The 19994-nt window shown below is 40.3% G+C and overlaps 1 protein-coding gene across 3 annotated transcripts in view; it reads left to right on the top strand.

The window, feature by feature from the left end:
• The window catches only part of CUNH1orf198 (chromosome unknown C1orf198 homolog), a 45661-nt gene extending 26616 nt beyond the window's left edge, over nucleotides 1-19045 (top strand). For 2 of the 3 annotated variants that reach the window (XM_077486397.1, XM_077486395.1), the window contains 2 exons: nucleotides 532-1125; nucleotides 9167-19045. In XM_077486397.1, the coding sequence (XP_077342523.1) occupies nucleotides 532-1125; nucleotides 9167-9223 (651 nt within the window). In that variant the 3' untranslated portion in view covers nucleotides 9224-19045. The remainder of the gene's footprint in view (nucleotides 1-531; nucleotides 1126-9166) is intronic. The other variant, XR_013276663.1, reaches the window with a different exon arrangement.
• The last annotated feature ends 949 nt before the right edge of the window (nucleotides 19046-19994 follow it).

Raw genomic sequence — 19994 nt, forward strand, 5'->3', positions numbered from 1 at the left:
TATTTGGCCCTGATTTTGTTAATTTAGGTAACTTGTATGTTTTGTAAATATGGGGCAGCACAGTGGTGTAGTGGTTAGCACTCTCACCTAGCAGTAAGAAGGGTCACTGGTTCAAATCCCAACCGCGACACTACCTGCCTGGAGTTTGCATGTTCTCCCTGTGTCTGCGTGGGTTTCCTCCAACACGCCAAAGACATGCTGGTAGGTTAATTGGCTTCTGTCCAAAATTGGCCCTAGTATATGAATGGGGACCGTGGATTATGGGCTCTATGAGGGTAGGGACCAATGTGAGTGTACAATGTACAGGGATAGGGGCAATTGTAGACACTCACTCAGGTTGAACTGGATGGACTGGTGTCTTTATTCAACTTTACTAACTATGTAAAGATATTCTATAAAAGGTGCAACAATTACAGTCAGATAATATTGCCAGTTATTATTTTGGTGCAGATAAAACTTTGATTTACAGTTTATTAATCATTATTTGCTTTTTCTTTAAAATTGTCTAATCGTGAATTTTAATTTTAACAGAGTCAAATGGAGTTCAGCGTTGCCTCTTTATCTGGTCAAGAATTAGCAACTGGTCTTGCTCAGACTGAAACAAAGCAAACCCCTAAACCTGCAAATCAAACCAATCAGATTAAAACTCCTCTTAGCAATCCCCCAGTTAAGAATACCCAGGTTGCTAGAACACCCAACTATGATGGATCGACTCCGATGAGGAAAGAAGAGGAGTCGGCCTTTTGGAAAATAAGCATGGAGCGATCTAGAATTGAAGGTTCACAGTCAGAATTTCAGTCTTTAACACCGAGCCAGATAAAGTCCTTAGAAAAAGGTGAAAAGCCACTACCTGTTTATTATAGGCAAGATTCCTTCCAGAAGGAGAAGGAAGTATACAAACCTGAGAAACCAACACTGTTGACTGAAAAGCCAGTTGTGATTACCAAACAGCCGAAGACTACCATTCCAAGTGTTGTCTCTTTGGAGAATCCTAGGCCAAGCCAGTCTTCTGTCAGCACACTAGATGATGTCTTTCTGCCAGAGCCAGTTGAACCTGTAATGGAAACCAGCAAGGGACCTGAAAATGATGAGACTTTTTCAACAGGACCTCAACTGTTTTCACAGGTTGGTGTTTAATTTATGTTATACCTTCTGTAAGCCAATTGTACTTGCACTCTGTGTTGCTAGAAAGTTTTGAACTAACACCTTTGATATACAATTGATTGACAAACTGGAAGCTGAAACCTTTGTGCAACTTGTGCTGAAACATTCAATATAAGCATGAAAAACTGTGCAGTTGCGCAATGGCAACTACTTTAAGTATAATTTTCTCCTCTCTAACCTTGTGTAGCCTACACCCACCTGCCCCAACTGCATACATTCTGAAATCCTGCATCCATGGCCTACCAGAATGTTTGTTTATTTCCTACTGCTTGAATCTTCTTCTAGCTGTACACGTGCAAAGTAGCTCCCCATAGAAGCCTGTGGGAGTTGGAAGAAGATCTAGTTAAATACTGTCACTCATCATGCCTGTCTGTTCTCAGCCTATCCAGACACAAGTTTCTTTGGCTGGTATACCTGGCACTCCTACTACTACTACTACTACTACTACTACTACTACTACCTCAGAACAGTTGGACTCCCTGGATTCGATCACTTGCTTGACCTGACCTTGGATTTGTTGTTCATTATGTCCATGCTATCTATTTGGCTGTCTAGTCAACCACAGCAACAACCTTGGCTACTTAACCACTTAAAGGGGTTGTAAAGGTAAATGTTTTTTTCACCTTAATGCATTCTATGCATTAAGGTGAAAAAACATCTGACAGTGCCTGCGCCCCCAGCCCCCCCGCCGTTTTACTTACCTCACCCCTTGAAAATCCCACGCTCGCCCCCGCTGTCCTTCCTCGCCACTTAGCCTGGCCGCTGATTGGCTGGAGTGGATGGATGGAAAGCAGCGCAGCCATTGGCTCGCGCTGCTGTCAATCACATCCACTGATGCGGAGCGCCGGGGGGCGGGGCCGTGTGATACAGCGAGCAGCTATAGCCGCCAGCTGTATCACGGGAGCACGCCCGCAGGTGCTTCTCACCATGCGAGGGAGCTTGCATGAACGTGAGAAGTACCTGCTGGAAGAAGCAGAGACAGCCGCCGAGGGACCCCAGAAGAGCAGGTTCGGGGCCACTCTGTGCAAAACGAGCTGCACAGTGGAGGTAAGTATAACATGTTAATTTTTTATTTATTTTTTTTAAATAACAAACTTTACAATCCCTTTAAGGACAAAGCCTCTTTTTCAGATTCGGTGTTTACATGTTTAAAACAGTTTGTTTTTTTTGCTAGAAAATTACTTAGAACCCCCAAACATTATATATTGTTTTTTTTCTAACACCCTAGAGAATAAAATGGCGATCATTGCAATACTTTTTTTCACACTGTATTTGCACAGCGGTCTTACAAGCGTACTTTTTTTGGATAAATTCACTTTTTTGAACAATAAAATAAGACACCAGTAAACTTAGGCCAATTTTTTTTTATATTGTGAAAGATAATATAACGCTGAGTAAATTGATACCCAACATGTAATGCTTCAAAATTTGCGCCCGCTCGTCAAACTGGCGTCAAACTTTTACCCTAAAAAATCTCAATAAGCGACATTTAAAAAATTCTACAGGTTGAATTTTTTGCATTACAGAGGAGGTCTAGGGCTAGAATTATTGCTCTCGCTCTACTGATCGTGGCGATACCTCACGTGTGGTTTGACTACCGTTTTCATATGAGGGCGCTACTCACATATGCGTTCGCTTCTGCGCGCGATTTCTTATTTATTTTACTTGATTTTATTTTTACACTGTTTAAAAAAATGAATAAAATTTATCACTTTTATTCCTATTACAAGGAATGTAAACATCCCTTGTAATAGAAAAAAGCATGACATGTCCTCTTGAATATGAGATCTGGGGTCAAAAAGTCCTCGAATCTCATATTTGGACTTAAATGCAATTAAAAAAAAAAATGACATTGAAAAAATGTGCCTTTAAGAGCTGTGGGCGGAAGGGACATTTTTGACGTAGATTCCGCCCTGCTATGGTATAGAGAGGGGTTGGGGCCATCTTCCCCTCACTTGTCTCCATACCCAGCAGTGTGAAGGACCCGATCGCCTCCGCTGCTACCGACGGCTCCGGTAAGCGGGGGAGAGTGGGTTTCATCTCTCCTGCCGCCGATAACGGTGATCTCGCGGCGAACCCGCCGCAGAGACCACCATTATCATACAAACCACCCGCCGCAGAGACCACCATTTTTCTTACACACGACCGGCGCCTGTAGAGATGGATATCTCGGTTGTGGCAGCAGCTTTTGAGTGTTCACTAGGTTTCACTTTTGCTACCCATGTGTGCAAGCCCTTAAAATTAAGATGATGATTTAAAGTTAAGACCACAAAATAGTGAAACAGATCTATCTGCTGTAATTTGCCAACATTTTATTTCTTATACATCACCAACAATATTTTCTACCCTGGCAATTTTTATTTTTTCCCTAAATTTTAGGAACCAGTACTGTATGCCTGTAAAAGAATATTTTGCATGGATGTATGCATGTATAGGCATATTTTGCATGTATGTATAGGGATATTTTGCATGGATTTATGCATGTATTTTTCAATTATAAGCCTTTTCTTCCTGAATGTCATGTTAATTACTGAACACATTTTGTCATCCATGTATTATATTTGACTAAGGGCACTTTGTTACAGGGAAATGCATCTGTGTGGCAGATACATAATTTACTACTGCATAATCTGTTTATCTTCACAAAGCATCAATTTCCTGATCAACGATTTGTTCCTTTTGGCTATATGATGCAGTCTTCATTTCATTGCTAACAACATTTATGGTCCTTGAAATCTAATTTTCTTTGTGTCTGTTTTCTGCTAAATAAATAAATACACAGCAGAGTACAATTACCACAGATAATTGTCAGGCAAGCCATTTTGGAAGTATATGACAATTGATAATTGGCAAATCTAACTTTAAACATAATTTTCAGCCAACTGTCATTAGCCAGAGATCCCTATTCGAATACATAAAACTTGCAAACCAGTAAAGCACACTACAAGTTCCAGCTTCCTCAAGCAGCCAGTCAAAAGGTGCCAAAAGTGTTACGGACAAAGGCCAATTTCAAATGACAAGGATCCTGCAGCTTGCCAAGTAGATCCGAGGAGATCCAAAAAGATCAAACAAAAAAAAGAAGATAGCAGCATGAGATCCTTCATTAGTATTATGAATTGAATGTTTTCAACAATAAAAATAGTACACTTACATGTTAAAATCCAGCATAGATAGAAAACATATCACACTCTGCCTGGTGGAACCTCTCTCACTAGCAAATAGGGGGTTCCACGAGGCAGATTGTAGTATGCAGGGCGCCGGGCATCGATGGCTTCTCTGATAGCTGTCAGAATCTGATCCTTGCTGGCTAGAGGTACACACTGCTGACATGCGTTGACAGCTCTGCGGTGGTTTCGTTTTCTATCTATGCTGGATGTAAAGAGGTTAACATGTAAGTGTACTATTTTTATTGCTGAATAAATGAAATTCATAATACTAATGAGGATCCCGTGCTGCTATGTTCTTCTTATTTGAATACATAATGACTGTATTATCTAAATGGTCACAAACTAATGTAGATGTACATACAGTAATACCTTGGATTGGGAGTAACGCGGTTAACGAGTGCTTCGCAATACAAGCTATTTTTTTAAAATCCTGACTCGGTTGCGTTATCTCACAAAATGAGCAGGATTCAAGCCTCTGCACTGTGCGGGGGCGCCGGTGACACTTGGAGCCGTTCGGATGCACTCAGAAATACTTTGTTCCCAAGGTTCTCAGAGTGCATCCGAGTCTCTCCGGCACCCCCCCCCCCCCCCACACCTCTGGCCACATGCAGTACTGCATTCATTAGAAGTAAATGTGAAATGAATTATCTTCGTTTCCACTGACTTCTATGTGGAAACTCGCTTTGATATGCGAGTGCTTTGGATTAGAAGCGTTCTCCTGAAACGGATTATACTCATAATCTAAGGTTCCACTGTACATATATTCTATCCATCCATTGTTCCTCTATCTAGTCACTCCCTTCCCCCAATCTTCATGTGTATAATACAGTTATTCAAAAGAATTAACTGAAAGGTTCACAGAGAACATTTTATTCTTTGCTTGTGAACATTAGTCTGAAGGACGCTGTTAAGTAAGCATTTAAAGGCCCTGGGAGAGCTTTCTTTTGAGTCCTTAAAAGAAAAAATGTTAGATTGTATAAAATACTCCCCAGCCTACTTCAAGTCACTAAACCTCCCTTAACTAAATGGTCTACAGCCTGGCCAATAATAATTAGACCTCAAATTGATGTAGCTCCTGCAGTAATGTAGTGATAAATCTCATTCAGGTCTGAGGAAAATTCATGCGCAAGTGTGGGCAGTCTGGGCTTGTAGACGAGGGAGGCCTCCAGTATTAACCAACAAGTTAAGGTAAATGCACAAAATGGTACAAAACCAAACTACAGAGCATAAAAACATAAATGCAAAGGTAAAAATCAAAAAAAAAAAAAAATTTGAAGCTGAACTTCATACACATGTATCCTATCATATACATAAAAGTTAATCTTGTAAGGCTATCTTCTGTTTAAAGACAATGGAAATTCTGCTTGTTTCCAGTTTTGGACTGTATTCTACAGTAGTGTATCCCCCCACCCAATATTGTCTGGACCCCTGCAGTGTGCAGAACTTATCCATTTACTAGCCTCTCCTGGCCACTTCTCCTGATCTGTCATCCTTTTCAGATCAGCATTCTGTGGGAGAGAGCAGAGCCATCAATTGCGGAGACAAACTGCAGGCAGCTCTGAAAAGCCAGTGAAGAGTTGGTTGCATAGTTTTCTCTACAATGCAGCCAGCTAGCAGAAGTGACAGTTGCAGCCTGGATGAACAGAGCTTCAGGAGCCACTGGGAGACCAGAGGAATGGAAAGAGAGTCAGTACTGACTGTCGTGGCATCATTAGCTTGCACTGCGTTGCTGTCCCAACCAGTCACAACTATAGACAAACTTGAGGCACTCTACAGGGCCAGAGCATTTTTGACAGCCTTGGTTGTTGGTCCTCCCCATCAGCACACAGTGGGCACCTGAGCCTACAGCCAAAAGCAAGTATTTTTTTAAATTGTAAACATGTATTTTTTTTATGCTGTATAACAGTCTTTGGAATATTTTAATGTGTATTCTAATCTGTACATCACATAATGTGGACTACTCTTCCCTGTATGCTGTGCATATGCCGGCTTCCTTAAGAATCACCAGGTAAAAAAAATGCACCCCCCCTTACTCCAACCTATCCAACACCAGGATAGCATGTGCATTGTACAATCTTGCCAACAAGCTGCTCCGGTCCTGCCTCTCCCCTTCTCCCCTCACAGCTGTTGCTCCCAGCTGACCCGCCCGCCCACTGTCCCTTCGCCTCCTCCTCCCCTCCGGTGGTAGCATTACTCCTGTTGACCACTGAGGGGAAGGCCTTATCACTGGTTGTTATAGAGGAAGTAAACCCTTGCTAAAATTTTCTTCTTGTCCCTCCCCTGCAAATTAAAGACATAATGTGCTATTCGTCATCGCATTCTAGCACATTATGTGACATTTACCTGCAAACAAAGCCTGCGCCATCCCTGCTGCAGACTGCATCCATGTTCGCCCCTCTTCCTTCCGGGGCCATGGACTCCGGCTCTGTGACTGGCTGGAGCCAGGAGACATCATTCATGCATGCGGGGGCCGCCGATCATGGCACTTGTCACAGGTGCCCATTTCTTTTAGAGCGCGTGCGCCAATGACATTATCGCGCAGTATACTGTATCTCCTAAATGGCGCACGTTTAGGAGATATTTACAGTACCTATAGGAAAGACGCTGCACCAACTAATAGCGGGTATATGACCGCATGCAAACAATTCAAAAACAAAAGTGTGTGTGTGTGTGTATTTCTGTTTTTCTCCTGGATTTTTTGGGGTAATTTTCAATTTAATATACATACCAGAAGGAAAATTAATTTATTAGGTGCCACGTTGGCCATTGGGTAGCAGATGCCTTTCTCTCTACTTTAACTGAACTCCAGAACAGGGAGCTTAGCAATCTGGCAGGAATGCCCAATTCCAGAATTGCCAATCTTTTGGCTGGTAAGGCATCTGTTTGTCTGGAGTTCTGCTTTTAATAATCATACTAATACTACAGCACTATCGCTTATAGGGAGAACACCGATCAAAAACAAAACATTGCTAATTTTCCTCCACATCTATTCATGTCTACCCTACGTGATAATAATGTTTTCCACTGCCATGTCCTATTTCTTTTGTCTGTGACCATTCTTCACCACTTCCTCCAGGCTAACTTTACAATCCGATGTGATCATTGACATCCACTTCCGTCCAAGCTCACTTTCTGTTCTGGTCATTCTCCTTCACATCCATCAATTTCCACTCTCTCTTTAACTCTTTCTTCCTGGACAGATTAAGTCACAAGTCCCTTTCTTTCTATGGTGGTAGGTTAAACCAGATTGTTGAGTGACTGATGACACCTAATGAAGTAGCCCTTCTCTCTGCAGCATCCTCCTATGACTAGGGGCTTTCTGATAAAATGCCCCCAGAGAGTGGGCCCTTGTCACCCAGGGCTTACAGGAAGTGGTTTAAATGGCATTGGGTAGATACAATAGCATGACCTCTGCCTTTCTGATTGGCTATAATAATGTTTTTTTCCGTTGACTGAAATCTTTTTATTGTACAATAGCACAGAAAAATTCCAGTCAATTGGAGGGATGATGATATTGTACTCAGATTATTTTTTTTTTTAACAAAACAGAATGTTCCTTTAATAAACAAGAGGCATGGTACATGTTAAAGGAGTATGGACAATATCAAAACACGTATTACAGACGTATAGTTTTGGTGGACTCAAAGTACATATCAAATAGGCGACTATACTCAATGTTTAGGGTACATCCCAAAGGAAAACAGAGATACCTCCCCAAGTCTAAACAGGACGAAAGAAAGGTAGACTCCGGCAGATTTTTAAAGGTAAAATCGTTGCTTTCAAATCTGCTGTTTATGGCAGTGGTGGTCAACTCACTTCATTTAAAGGGTATCAAGTGTGGCCCCTAAAGTCACTGCATATGATATTCCATGAATGTAATGTCAGAAAGCTGCCAGAGACTGCAGACATGCTATAAAACAGTGGTCTCCAAACTGCAGCCCTTCGCTTGCTTTTATCTCGCCCTTGGGGTACCATTTCATCCATGGATACCAACAATGGGGCATCATTTCCTCCCCACTAACACCAGTGAAGGGGCACAATTCCTCCCAATGACACCAATGACTGGGCATGAATCCTCCCAATGACACCAGCAATGGGGCACAATCCCTCCCACCGACACCAAAGAAGGGACATTGTTTTTTATTCTGCTGACATCTGGAATTTTTCTACTCCCAATGACTACAGTCCCCCCTAAAGTCTGAAGAGCAGTAAACTTGCCCCTTTAGAAAGTTTGGAGATCCCCTGCTATAGAAGATGGCCAAAGACTGAAGCCATGATATAGCTGTCGAAGACTTGGGGAAATGATTCAGGAGACAAACTACGTGGGACCGGTGGAGAGCACAGCTCTTTTAGTCCCTTTACAAATCAATGCTTCCATTTTTGTTCTTCATACAGCCCCCTTAAAAATTACTTGTGACACATGACATTCCTCTCAGCAAAACCCATTTTATAAAAAGATAGTTTAAAATAAAGGGCCTCTGAGGGTGCCAAAAGGCTGCATGTGGCCCTGGGGCCACAGGTTGGACACTGGGGTTCCATGGATTGCCAGTGAGCTGTGAGGAGATACTACGTGCTTTAAGCAGCTTACAACAGCCTCCACTCAAATAAAAAAATGATTTACTACAGATGAGCATGAAGGAAATTGGTTCTGGTTTTCTAGAAGTTTTATGTTGCCAACTATGATTTATTTGAAATTCATAACCAAGTAAAATAAGCTGCGTTTTCATACCTTGTTAAAGTTGTTTTTGGTTTTTTTTTGTGTTTTTTTTTTTTTTTTATTGGTTTATACATGTGACAAGTCTTTTTTTTTTTTTTTTTTTTCTTTTCCTTTACAGATTAACACTAGCAGTACGCTCTTGAAGACTGGATTTGATTTCCTTGACAATTGGTAACACCAAAGGCTGCTATCAGACCAATCGGAGTCATGTGCAAATTGTTTTTTGTAACCTGCAAATTCTTGCCTTCCTAGACAGCTTTTTGTAAAACTGTATGCATTATTTTATATCATTTTGTGAAGTATTTTGTTAGTTTAAATTTTTATGTATTGTTTTGGCAAAGTCAAGCTCTTTTTTTAAAAGGTGCTTAAACTATTGACCTTCTTAAATTTAACTTTTTGAACAGTGCTATTGCCCTTAAAGGGAAGCTAAAACCAAAATTGCCTGTTACTACTCCTTTAAACTAGCTTGTAATATTGTTGGACTAATCTACTGTATGGGAGCCTTAATTCAACTTGGAGTTATGGGTTAATTCATCACAAAACGAAAAAAAAAAAAACACGGTTTTTAAGCACCCTATATAAAATAGTATTTATAGCCTAGAGAATTTACTGAATGGAAGAAGGGTTTGACAACAAGAATTGATAAGAATGCCACTTCTGCTTGAAAACCCAGGTACCCAGGTGAGGTATAATGCGTTAATACTTGAGCATCCTGTTTTCTGTTTCCAACCCAGCACTAAAGTTTTTTTTTTTTAGATGAGAGTTGTGTAGACTGTTCCAAAAAAGTTATTTTTTGTGCTATTAAACATGTTGACCCTTTTCCCTCCCTGTCCCAGCGTCCCCTAAATAGGATCTTTATGCTCAGGGAGCAGGAAGGACCAGCCAAGTATGTGCCAACTGCAATTGGCTATCACAGTGGTCACATGAGCAAGGGTCAGTCCTGCCAGCTCGGACACTGTTCTGGGAGCACATAGTGAGCAAAAGAAAAACCTCTGCCATCCATGTATGGATATGTGAGGCATGTGGGTGTTAAAGCCCACAATCTTTTTTGCCACACATATATGCATGTGGGCAGCAAGAGGTTAAAGGTTGTGCATAGGCATCTGAAACATGAGGTCAGTTTTTGATACTAATGATTAATACTACAGACATGCAGGTACCAAAGACATGCAGGTAGGTTAATTGGCTTCTGTTCAAAAAATTGGCCCTAGTATATGAATGGGGACCTTGGATTGTGGGCTCCTTGAGGGTAGGGACCAATGTGAGTGTGTAATGTACAGGGATGGGGATAACTGTAGACACTCAGGTTGAACTGGATGGACTGGTGTCTTTATTCAACCTTACTAACTATGAAACTACAGTGATGGAGAACAAGAAAAGGATCATTGGTTACATTGAATCTACAGAATAGTATCGTGCCACTTTGGAAGATCTGAGTTGTATCCTAGGTAATTTGTTTGTCATTGTTTAGAGCCATTGTCTTTGCTAGTGCAAATTGGGTACTATATAGTGGAGCCGCTTTCTAGTGCCCTACCTCTGAACACAATCCGGATCTGATTTAAGGAAACAAAATTGCACTGTGATGTTGAGCTCTAAACCAGTGGTGTTAGTGGCTCATTTAGAAACTAGAATATAGATTTTAAAAAGAAAGATTTGAAGATTTTAAACTGTTGAAGATGTGGCACCAAATACTTGGTGTCAAGCTGAAGTATAGAATCTTTCTCAACTAAACAGGGTTTAAGAATCTGTATTTAGCACATGTGTATATGTAGTTCTGGTTCCCACCATTACAATGATGATACTGGTATAACTATTTTTGATACCTAGATTTCGCACTATTATTCTGTCTTGATTTCCAACAACACTAACCACCTAAAGCTGTTAAATTATATACTATGACAACTTTTTATCAACATATCCCCCACTTATGACACATTGATCTTTCTGCTTAAATTACATTGCCATTTTTCTTTTTTACAAAAAAAAGGTTTTAGAGATGTAATAAAAGTGGACCACAGAAAGACAAACATTAGGTTTGGCATTGTAGATAAATTTTAGTAGGTTATATAACTATTTAAACTTGAAAGCCAATTTCAGATTCAGCTGTGGGACAATTAATGTGGCAATAACTTTTAAATTTGCTATGTTACAGAAGTGAGGCAAATATTGGGGAGAATTTACCAATAATGGAGCAGCTTTGAAAATCTATCTTGTTCATTTAAGCTTTGAAAGAAGCTGATTGGTTGGCATGCACCATCTTCTTGGTAAATTCTCCTCATTGTGATGTGTTACAAAATATATTTTAAAGGCAAAAGGCAGTACAAAGAAAAAAGCTTTTATTTCCAGTTTTAAGTGGTTTTATTTATATTTAGCATTAACACATGAAATTTTAATATTTTTTTTTTTTTTTAAATATATATTCATATTTTAAGTAGGTGGCAAATTCAAAGGGATATACAGGTACGCCCATTTACCTGTAACATATATGTGTGTGCGGCGGTCGGCAAGTGGTTAACTTTATGCTATGTATTGTAGTGACAGAATATAGATTCCTTCATTAATATCTTAATCAGTGATTTCTGTACAATTCAGTGCAGTGCAATTTTCAGCCTATTTATCTGATGAGCTGCAAGTGCACCGGATCGAACAAAAAGTAATGCATGCACTACTATTCAAAAACATACTACATACGATCGCAGGTTACTGCAGTACTTTGTATTCTGGTGCAGGCAGACGCATTGCTTTTGCAATCTGCATTTAGGGTGTCGTTAAGAATATATTGACACTTGCAGCAGATTGTGCAGGCACTGCGTTTTGAACACATTGCAGGAAATGCACACAGAACGCACCTTTCCTGTAACACGTTCTGGCGTTAACCAACCCCTAATCTGTTTTTCAGTATGTTTGGTATCATGCCTCGTTGTTTAGAGTTTTCTTAAAGCGGGATTCCACCCTAAAGTGGAACTTCTGCTGATCGGATCCCTCCCCCCCTCCGGTGTCACAATTGACACCTTTCAGGGGGGAGGGGGGTGGAGATACCTGTCAAAGACAGGTATTTTCACCCACTTCCGGGCATAGACTCCCGTGGGAGTCTTTGCCATTTCCTGCCCTGCCGCGCTGTCTGCTGGGACACACACGGGTCCCAGTGACAGCGCGGAGATTTCCTATTGCGCGGCTCGCGCATGCGCAGTAGGGAACCGGGAAGTGAAGCAGATTCGCTTCACTTCCTGATTCCCTCACCTAGAATGGTGACTGCAGCAGCCGAGAGCCGAGCGATCGATCGGCCTCGGCTGCCGGCATCGCTGGAACCCGGGACAGGTGAGTGTCCATTTATTAAAAGTCAGCAGCTGTAGTATTTATAGCTGCTGGCTTTTAATATTTTTTTTTTTGGTGGAATCCCTCTTTAAGTAAATTGTTTTTTTGTGTGAACTAGGTGCATGGTTTCTTAATTGGAGCTCTTGCCAATAACAGCACTTTCTGTTGCAAACTGACACCAAGCCACTGCCTCTCAATCCGTAGCAGCGTTGTCAGCCAGTTGTGTGAGAGCCTTCATTTAGCCAATGTACTGCCTAAAAAATGGGTAGCCCAACTGAAACAGGGCACATGGCAGGCTTACACCGCTGCTGCTAATTGCAAGATGGTGGCTTAGTGGTTTCTGCCTAAAACAGGAAGTGCTGTTACTTGGCAGGATCTCCAGGTAAGAAACCAGGGTTCATAGAAACATAAGTGTAATACTGGGCATATGGGACAATGTCTCTATATTAATACTACCAGTACCTACACCAATAATTACAACAAACTATATATTTTTTTAAGACTTCTTATTTTGACTGCTGATGTAGATACTATTACTAGCCCAGGAATCCTAATCTAGCAATCTGCTTCCCTGTACAGATTCAAACAGGAAAGCCTTACTTTGAGTCCATTCAAGGTTCTCATTTTTAACTGAAGACCCAAGGAAGGGGGAGTTCCTTTGACCTTGGCTTTCTCTTAACACAATATCAATAAATGGATTTAGACTCTTGGTCTGGTGCTCCTTCCATATATGCACGTCTTTTTCTGGTAAGCTGGTGGAATACTCACTGGCAGACAGCCTTGTCTGTTGTGAGCAGCATAACCTTAGCCTGTGGACTCTTCAAATATTTTTTGCCCTCTTACTACCATGTTTAAACTCCTATAAAAGTCCCAGCACCTTTTTTGGATGCCTTTTTATAATCATTATTATTTTTTTCACTGGACCCTATCATCGGAGTCTACTTTCTTCCTATCATTTCACAAGCACAGAAATTGAAGGGAAATTTCTGTAGAAGGGACACTTTGTTAGCAAGGGAGAATGTATAAATCATTTAGCTTTATTTTTTATTTTTTTATGGCTGTGCATGTCCCTGCTTGGGAAATTTCACCTACCTTCTTGTCTCAGTGGTGGGTGTAAACAAAACAGGAAGTTAGGGGTATTTTCCAAATGTGGACACAGAGGGCAGCAACAATCTAACCTTTCCTACGCTCACTAAAGTATTTAAACTCAAAAAAGTTTTTATGGCTGGTGTTCAGTTTTAATATTGAAACCTAATCAAACATGGCATGTTGTATATGGACTGTTAACCAGCACTACCCAAATACAGAGATAACATCTCTATTCAGCTTTCTCAGGTATTCACTCACAATAGCATAGTGTCAGTTTGTGTGTAATTTGCTTGTATTCTTATCTCTAACTTCGATCCATCGGGGTGGTTTTTGATGGTGAAGAATTTACCAGAATTTTTAACTTTTTTTTTTTTTTCTTTTTACTTTTAAGCTTATGGAAAGATTTGGTTGGGACAATCTGAGTTCAGATTCCCAGATGATTAACAGATTTGTCCTTCTATGTGCACAACTAATTTGTATGGTCTGTGCATTCTGAGCCTAACCAAGCTTTCAGAATGAACAGAGAAAATAAGAAGATTGGAAAATAAATTTACCTGCGCTGACCACTACATATTCTGACAATTGTCAGCAAGAGTATTTTCCATTCATTGTTTTTTCTTAAAACATATGTATACTCGTCTAAACTTAAAACTTGGTTAACCAGTTTACACGGCAGCATTTATAAAATAATTTAAGTTCTCTATACATAGGCAGATTTGTTTTGTACACATGCCATATGAATAAATAAGGCTGGGTAGAAGATTCCAAGGTAAAGTATAGCATAATGAGCATTTCTTTATGCATTTTGATGTTTGCACAAGAGAGTCTATGCATTAAAATGAACTTTCTCTAAATCTTTGTCTAGCAATATGACTCTCTTTGGTGTCTCTAAGAGCTGGTTCACACCAGAATCGCAGAGGAATGCAGTGTGTGTGTTCCTGTGCAATTCACTGTGGTGCAATTTTTCAGCCCATTTAATATAAATAGGATGAACCTACACTGGATCACACTAAAAGTGGTGCATGAGTTACTTTTAAAAAGGTACTGCAACTGGATTGCATAGTATTGTGGAACCATGTGATCTGGTGCTGGCAAATGCACCGCGTTTGGGGTTTCGTAAGGATTACGTTGACACCTACAGCAGATTGTACATTCGGTGTGTTTTGAACAATGTGCGGGAAACGCACAAAGAACACGGGTTTCTGTTCTAGTGTGAATGAGCTCTAAATGTTGGGGGGGGGGGGGGGGGATTAAAGAAGTAGCGCATTGTACACTTTATCCTGTCTCCAGCCCCAGGTAATGAATATTTATCGGGATATACTTTAATGTGCTTTTAAAGTGTACAAACTATTTATATGTTGCACGTGTAATAAGGTTCATAATTTCTGGTGTGATGTTTAGGGTTTTTGCTCAGTAGTAGTGCTTCCCAGTGAGTTTAGTCTATTCCAGGTATGCTGTTTATGGACTTGCTGGCCCATTCTATTACCAACACAGAAAATGAGTTTCCTACATGGGTTTTCACCATCAACATGAACATAAATGACGCTCAGCCTCTGTAGCCGTGCTGCTCCTTGGGCCTTTTGCCTTGGTCCTCTAACACAGCATCCCATACAGCCTCAGCTCCTTGTTTCTCTGACACTGCTCCTGCACTGTGCAGACATACATGCTCTGGCAGCCCCATGCAGACTCTGACTCTCGGAAGGATTGGAGTCCTCCTGACCCCCAGAGACCTTCTGTCTGTAAGGTCCTAGATTTTAAAGGCTATGAACAACTGCACACTAAGGCCGCATACACACGGGCGGACTGTCTGACGGACTTGGTCCGCTGAAACGTGTTTCAGCGGACAATCCGCTCGTGTGTGGGCTTCAGCAGACTTTTTCAGCGGACAGTCTGGCGGACTAAGTCTTTCGGAATTTCCGTAATATTGTCCGTCCAAACTTGGTTTCAGCGGACAGTCCGCTCGTGAGTAGGCTAGTTCGACGGACTAAGTATGTCGCATGCTCAGAAAGGATTTACACGGCCGAAGGTTGCATTGCAGTGTATTGGACGTCGAATTTCTAATCCCGTCGTACGTGCCGTACACGTCATCGCGCAAGCTTTCAGCGGACTGTCTGTTCGTCGTGTGTGGTCAAGTCCGTTCATTCAAAAGTAGGACGGACTGTCTGTCGGATTGTCTGACGGACTTAGTTGGACGGATAGTCCGCCCGTGTGTACGCGGCCTTAGCCTGCTGGTTTCTGACAAGACCCAGGCACAAGATTGGAGACTCCTTCCCTCCCAAAGCACTTTTAAGTCTCCGAGCTCCAAACCCTGATTTGGAAATTACAAAACTCGGTGAGCAATGAAAAAATACCTTTCTCCACTCAGAACTAACCTACTTGAGCCCCTCAAACAGTATTCTTGAGGACCCTATTCTTTCTCCTACATTTTCACAGTGGCAGGGCATCGCTCTGTCACACTGGATATAAGGCATTTACTTATTTATATATAGTGGAGGATTTTGGAGAGTAATGTTATAAATAAAATATTCAGCAGTAAAATAAAGAAAAGTTGAATTTTTTTTTTTTTTTATGTGCAGCTTAGTTTTTGCATGCTTTAGGAATTATCCCATCCAATTACACAGGTATTAATTGGATTTTTATTTTTTTTATGTAAGATTTTATGCTCAACTTTTTTTAACCATACGGTTTAGGTTGTTAGGTATTTACAAGACTGGGAGGTTGAACCTTCTATGCTGGAGAAGTCATACATTTGTTTTACTTATATAATTATGCTGAGGTTATAAAGCACATTTTATGGATTTTGCATGCATTCCTTAGCAGGATTATACATTCCCTGCCTGTGCTATATTTCTAGTAAATTCAGTTCAGGTAGAATGGGCAGAGTGCATGTATATAAACCCTAACTTTGACATACCTGGGCTATATGGGTGAAAAATATATATTTTCAAACCCACAAATATTTTTATTTTATACAAGCTGTTTTTGATATGTAAAATGCATTTTATATCCTTAAACAGGTTTCTATATATAGATTTTTTTTTTGTTAATTTGTTCATCAACACTTAGTGGTCAATAAATATCTAGAGCTGTTTATTAAAAAGAAAAAGAAGATTATTTTCTAGACATTGCTATTATATGCATTTATTTAAGAGAAATAAATGCTATTTTACTCTTTATACATACATTGTGTATTTGCCTTAAATTGTTAAGACTGTGCTGAACCTTCATTTTGCATTGGTTGTAGTTACATGCTGTTTTATATCTATTTTAACCAATACAGTGGGCTTTTTTTAAATGTAGTGTAAAGGGCATTAATGTGCTGTAACTTGGAATAACAAATCACCCACCAGCCCTCATTATTACAACTACTCTAACCTGCTTAAAGCTGATATGTGATTGTTGCTGTATGCAACACCTTACTACTTTTACACTACGCTGTTAACAAGCCCCTGTAACAATTTATACATAAAAAAAAAATTGTATAATGAAAGTAATGTATTTGAACTTGTATTTAATTGTAAATATAACAGTTTGGTTGCTGTCGTAAAGGAAGGGTCACTCACCATTCAAGTTATTTTATTTAGTTTGTTTTGTGCTTATAACTGAAACCCACTTTCATAGTACACCCCATGTATTCCACAGTGGAGCATTGGAGGGTAGATGTTTAATAAAACGTAGAGGTTGAATACAGGGTGAAATTTTTTATTTTTTTTTGTTAGTTATACATGTTCTAGGGAACTTTGTGTGTTAAGTACATAAATGTTCACTTTAGTTAGATAAACTGTTTAACAAATGCTTGATTTTAAAGTTCACCATTAGCATAAGAAATCGCCTGGAATTTTTGGCAATTACTAATAAGCATGCATGTTCATTTGATGCAAGATCTTTTCATACATGTTCATATTTGTATCACCTATCTATCCTACTACCCTCAGCTATCCATGGTGAGGTCAAGTAAAGCACTAAAATGTCCCTGTTATCAGAATGCACCAGCTTTAAAGTGGTTCTAAAGCCTAAAGGATTTTTTACCTTATGCAGTCTATGCTTTAAAGGTAAAAAAAAAAAACTGTGTCACAGAATCCCCCCCTTATGCTTATGCACAGTGCTGGATTGAAATCGGGGTTGGATGAGAGCGGCATCTCTCGTGCTCCTCACAGGGCAGACTGATAGCAGTGGGAGCCATTGTCAATCAAATTCAGTAAGGCGGGAGCGGGGGGCGAGGCAAGTAGCGCTGACTTTGTCAATAGACGCAGACCTGGCAGGGAGCCCGCATGAGTGCCCCCATAAAAAGTGGCTCACTGGAAGGGGGGAGCCAGGAGTGCCGGAGGGGGACCCCAGAAGAGCTAGGGCTGCTCTGTTCAAAACCCATATATTTGTACTTTTATAAAAAAAAAAAAAAAAAAAATGAAAGCTTTACTTCCACTTTAAAAGCCCTCACCCTTCACCCGTGTGCTTTGAGTCACTTTAGAGCATTGCTTGTATTCACATTGCTCAGCTTGATATTGAGTAATGGCGCATACACACAATCGGAATTCTCGTCGGAAAAAGCTCTGATGGTTTTCCCAACGGAATTCCACTCAAGCTGTCTTGCCTACACCCGGTCACACCAAATTCCGATCGTTTAGAACACGGTGACGTACAACGGGACTAGAAAAAGGAAGTTCAATAGCCAGTAGCCAATGGCTTCCATCTCATAGTTGAATCTGAGCATGCGTGATTTTTGGCGTTTCAGAATTGCATACACACGATCGGCATTTCCAATAGAAAGTTTTTCCATCAGGTAAATTAAGAACATGGTATCAATTTTTGGCTGGCGGAAATTCGGACAGCTAAATTCCGATGGAGCTTACACACGGTCGCATTTTGCGATGAAAAGCTCTCATCGGTCGTTTTCTGGCCGGAATTCCGATTGTGTGTACGCGGCATAATATGTGGCTGTATCACTAGGCTACTATAGTTCTGCAGCCTTCATCTCTACAATAGGGGCTTGCACTGTTTCTGGTAAGGGCCCTTTCTGCAAAAGTCCTGTAGCAAAGCAGGGACTAGGCAAAATAGTTGATCGTCTGAAGTGATATGGAATACCCTTTAAAAAGCAAAAAGTTTAAACCTTTAAGGTCAATATTGTTGAGAGAGGAGTTTTCACTTAGGTATAGTTTTATCATTTTTTATCCCTGTGAAATGGAGATAAAGGTGGGAGTTTAAACTGGGGGGTTATGTGTCAGATAAATATTTTGAAGGGCATTGTCTAACACCTAATATATCGCTTGACTAGCCTATATTTTGTTTGTATAACTTTTGTACACATTCATGTTCCGTTAACTGACTTGTCAATGTTTATGGTCATCTGCACCTTTTACTTTACCAAAGTGAAGTGCTGCAGGCTTTTGGAAGTGGAAGAATAAGTATTAAAAGATTAACATTCTCTCCTCTGCTGCCTTTGTATTTCTGTTACTATGCGTGGGGGCAGACGCAGAGCTGCCTGGGTGCTCTTGCCCCATGTGTTTTTTTTATTTTTATTTTTTCCCAATTTTATGGATTTCTTGTCATATTTTATATTGTAAACAGTAACATTTAATAAAGTGATTGGACGCAAGCACGCTTTCATGGTTTCATATTTGTCATGCAAATTTTGTTATTACTGTAATAAGTACATATGTTTCATCATTTAGGTTAGGATCACACTTGCAGTAAACTAATATGCACACGTTCATAATGCGACTTTGTGACATTATTTATAAATAAAGGAGTAGATTTACTAAAACTGGAGAGTACTAAATCTGGTGCAGCTCTGAATAGAAAACAGCTTTCAGTTTTTTTTCTTTTGGCAAAGCTTAAATGTTAGTAAACCCAGAACCCTATTAATTTATTATACAGTATCTGGTCTCCCACAGTACAAAGAACATGGAAATGAAATCATTTTGGTAAATACAAACTACTAATTATCTTTTCTCATTAGCAGTATATGGCAATCTGGAAAATTCTGTCAGTTCCTCGTTAAAGCTTGTAGGAAGAGTTTTCACACTGCATTGAGCTGTCCTATCAGGATCCAGGACCATTAGCCCTTTGTCTGGACAGTGCTGACTGGCCCTATTCTGATCACATGCACTCTCCCAAGAAAGAAAAACACTCTAGCAATACATACCAAACTAAGCATGTGCAGCCTGACTCCAAAGGCTTGGTTATCTTGACCTGCTTTGGAGTCAGTGAAAGAAGAGGAGGATCAGAGAAGACAGAATCCAACAGCCTTTTTACACAATGCAGAGGATTAACCCCTTAGATTCCACAGCGAGTATAACCAGCATGTTTTACTGCATACACAGACTGATTTTACTGTTGTGGGTTTAGTAATACTTTAATTGGACAAGCCGACGTTAGAAACTGGCTATCATACACATATGCACCAGATTTCGCACTCTCCAGTTTTAGTAAATTAACCCCAAAGTGGCATGTGTGGTTTTGGCCACGCTGGGTGGGTTGACAAAATGAACAGGCTGCCTTAATGTGACACACATTGATGTGTGTATTACTACACTGCACAAGTG

Source organism: Lithobates pipiens, unplaced genomic scaffold, assembly GCF_037356315.1.
Source record: "Lithobates pipiens isolate NorthernLeopardFrog02 unplaced genomic scaffold, aLitPip1_a1.2 Scaffold_18, whole genome shotgun sequence".
Taxonomy (NCBI): domain Eukaryota; kingdom Metazoa; phylum Chordata; class Amphibia; order Anura; family Ranidae; genus Lithobates; species Lithobates pipiens.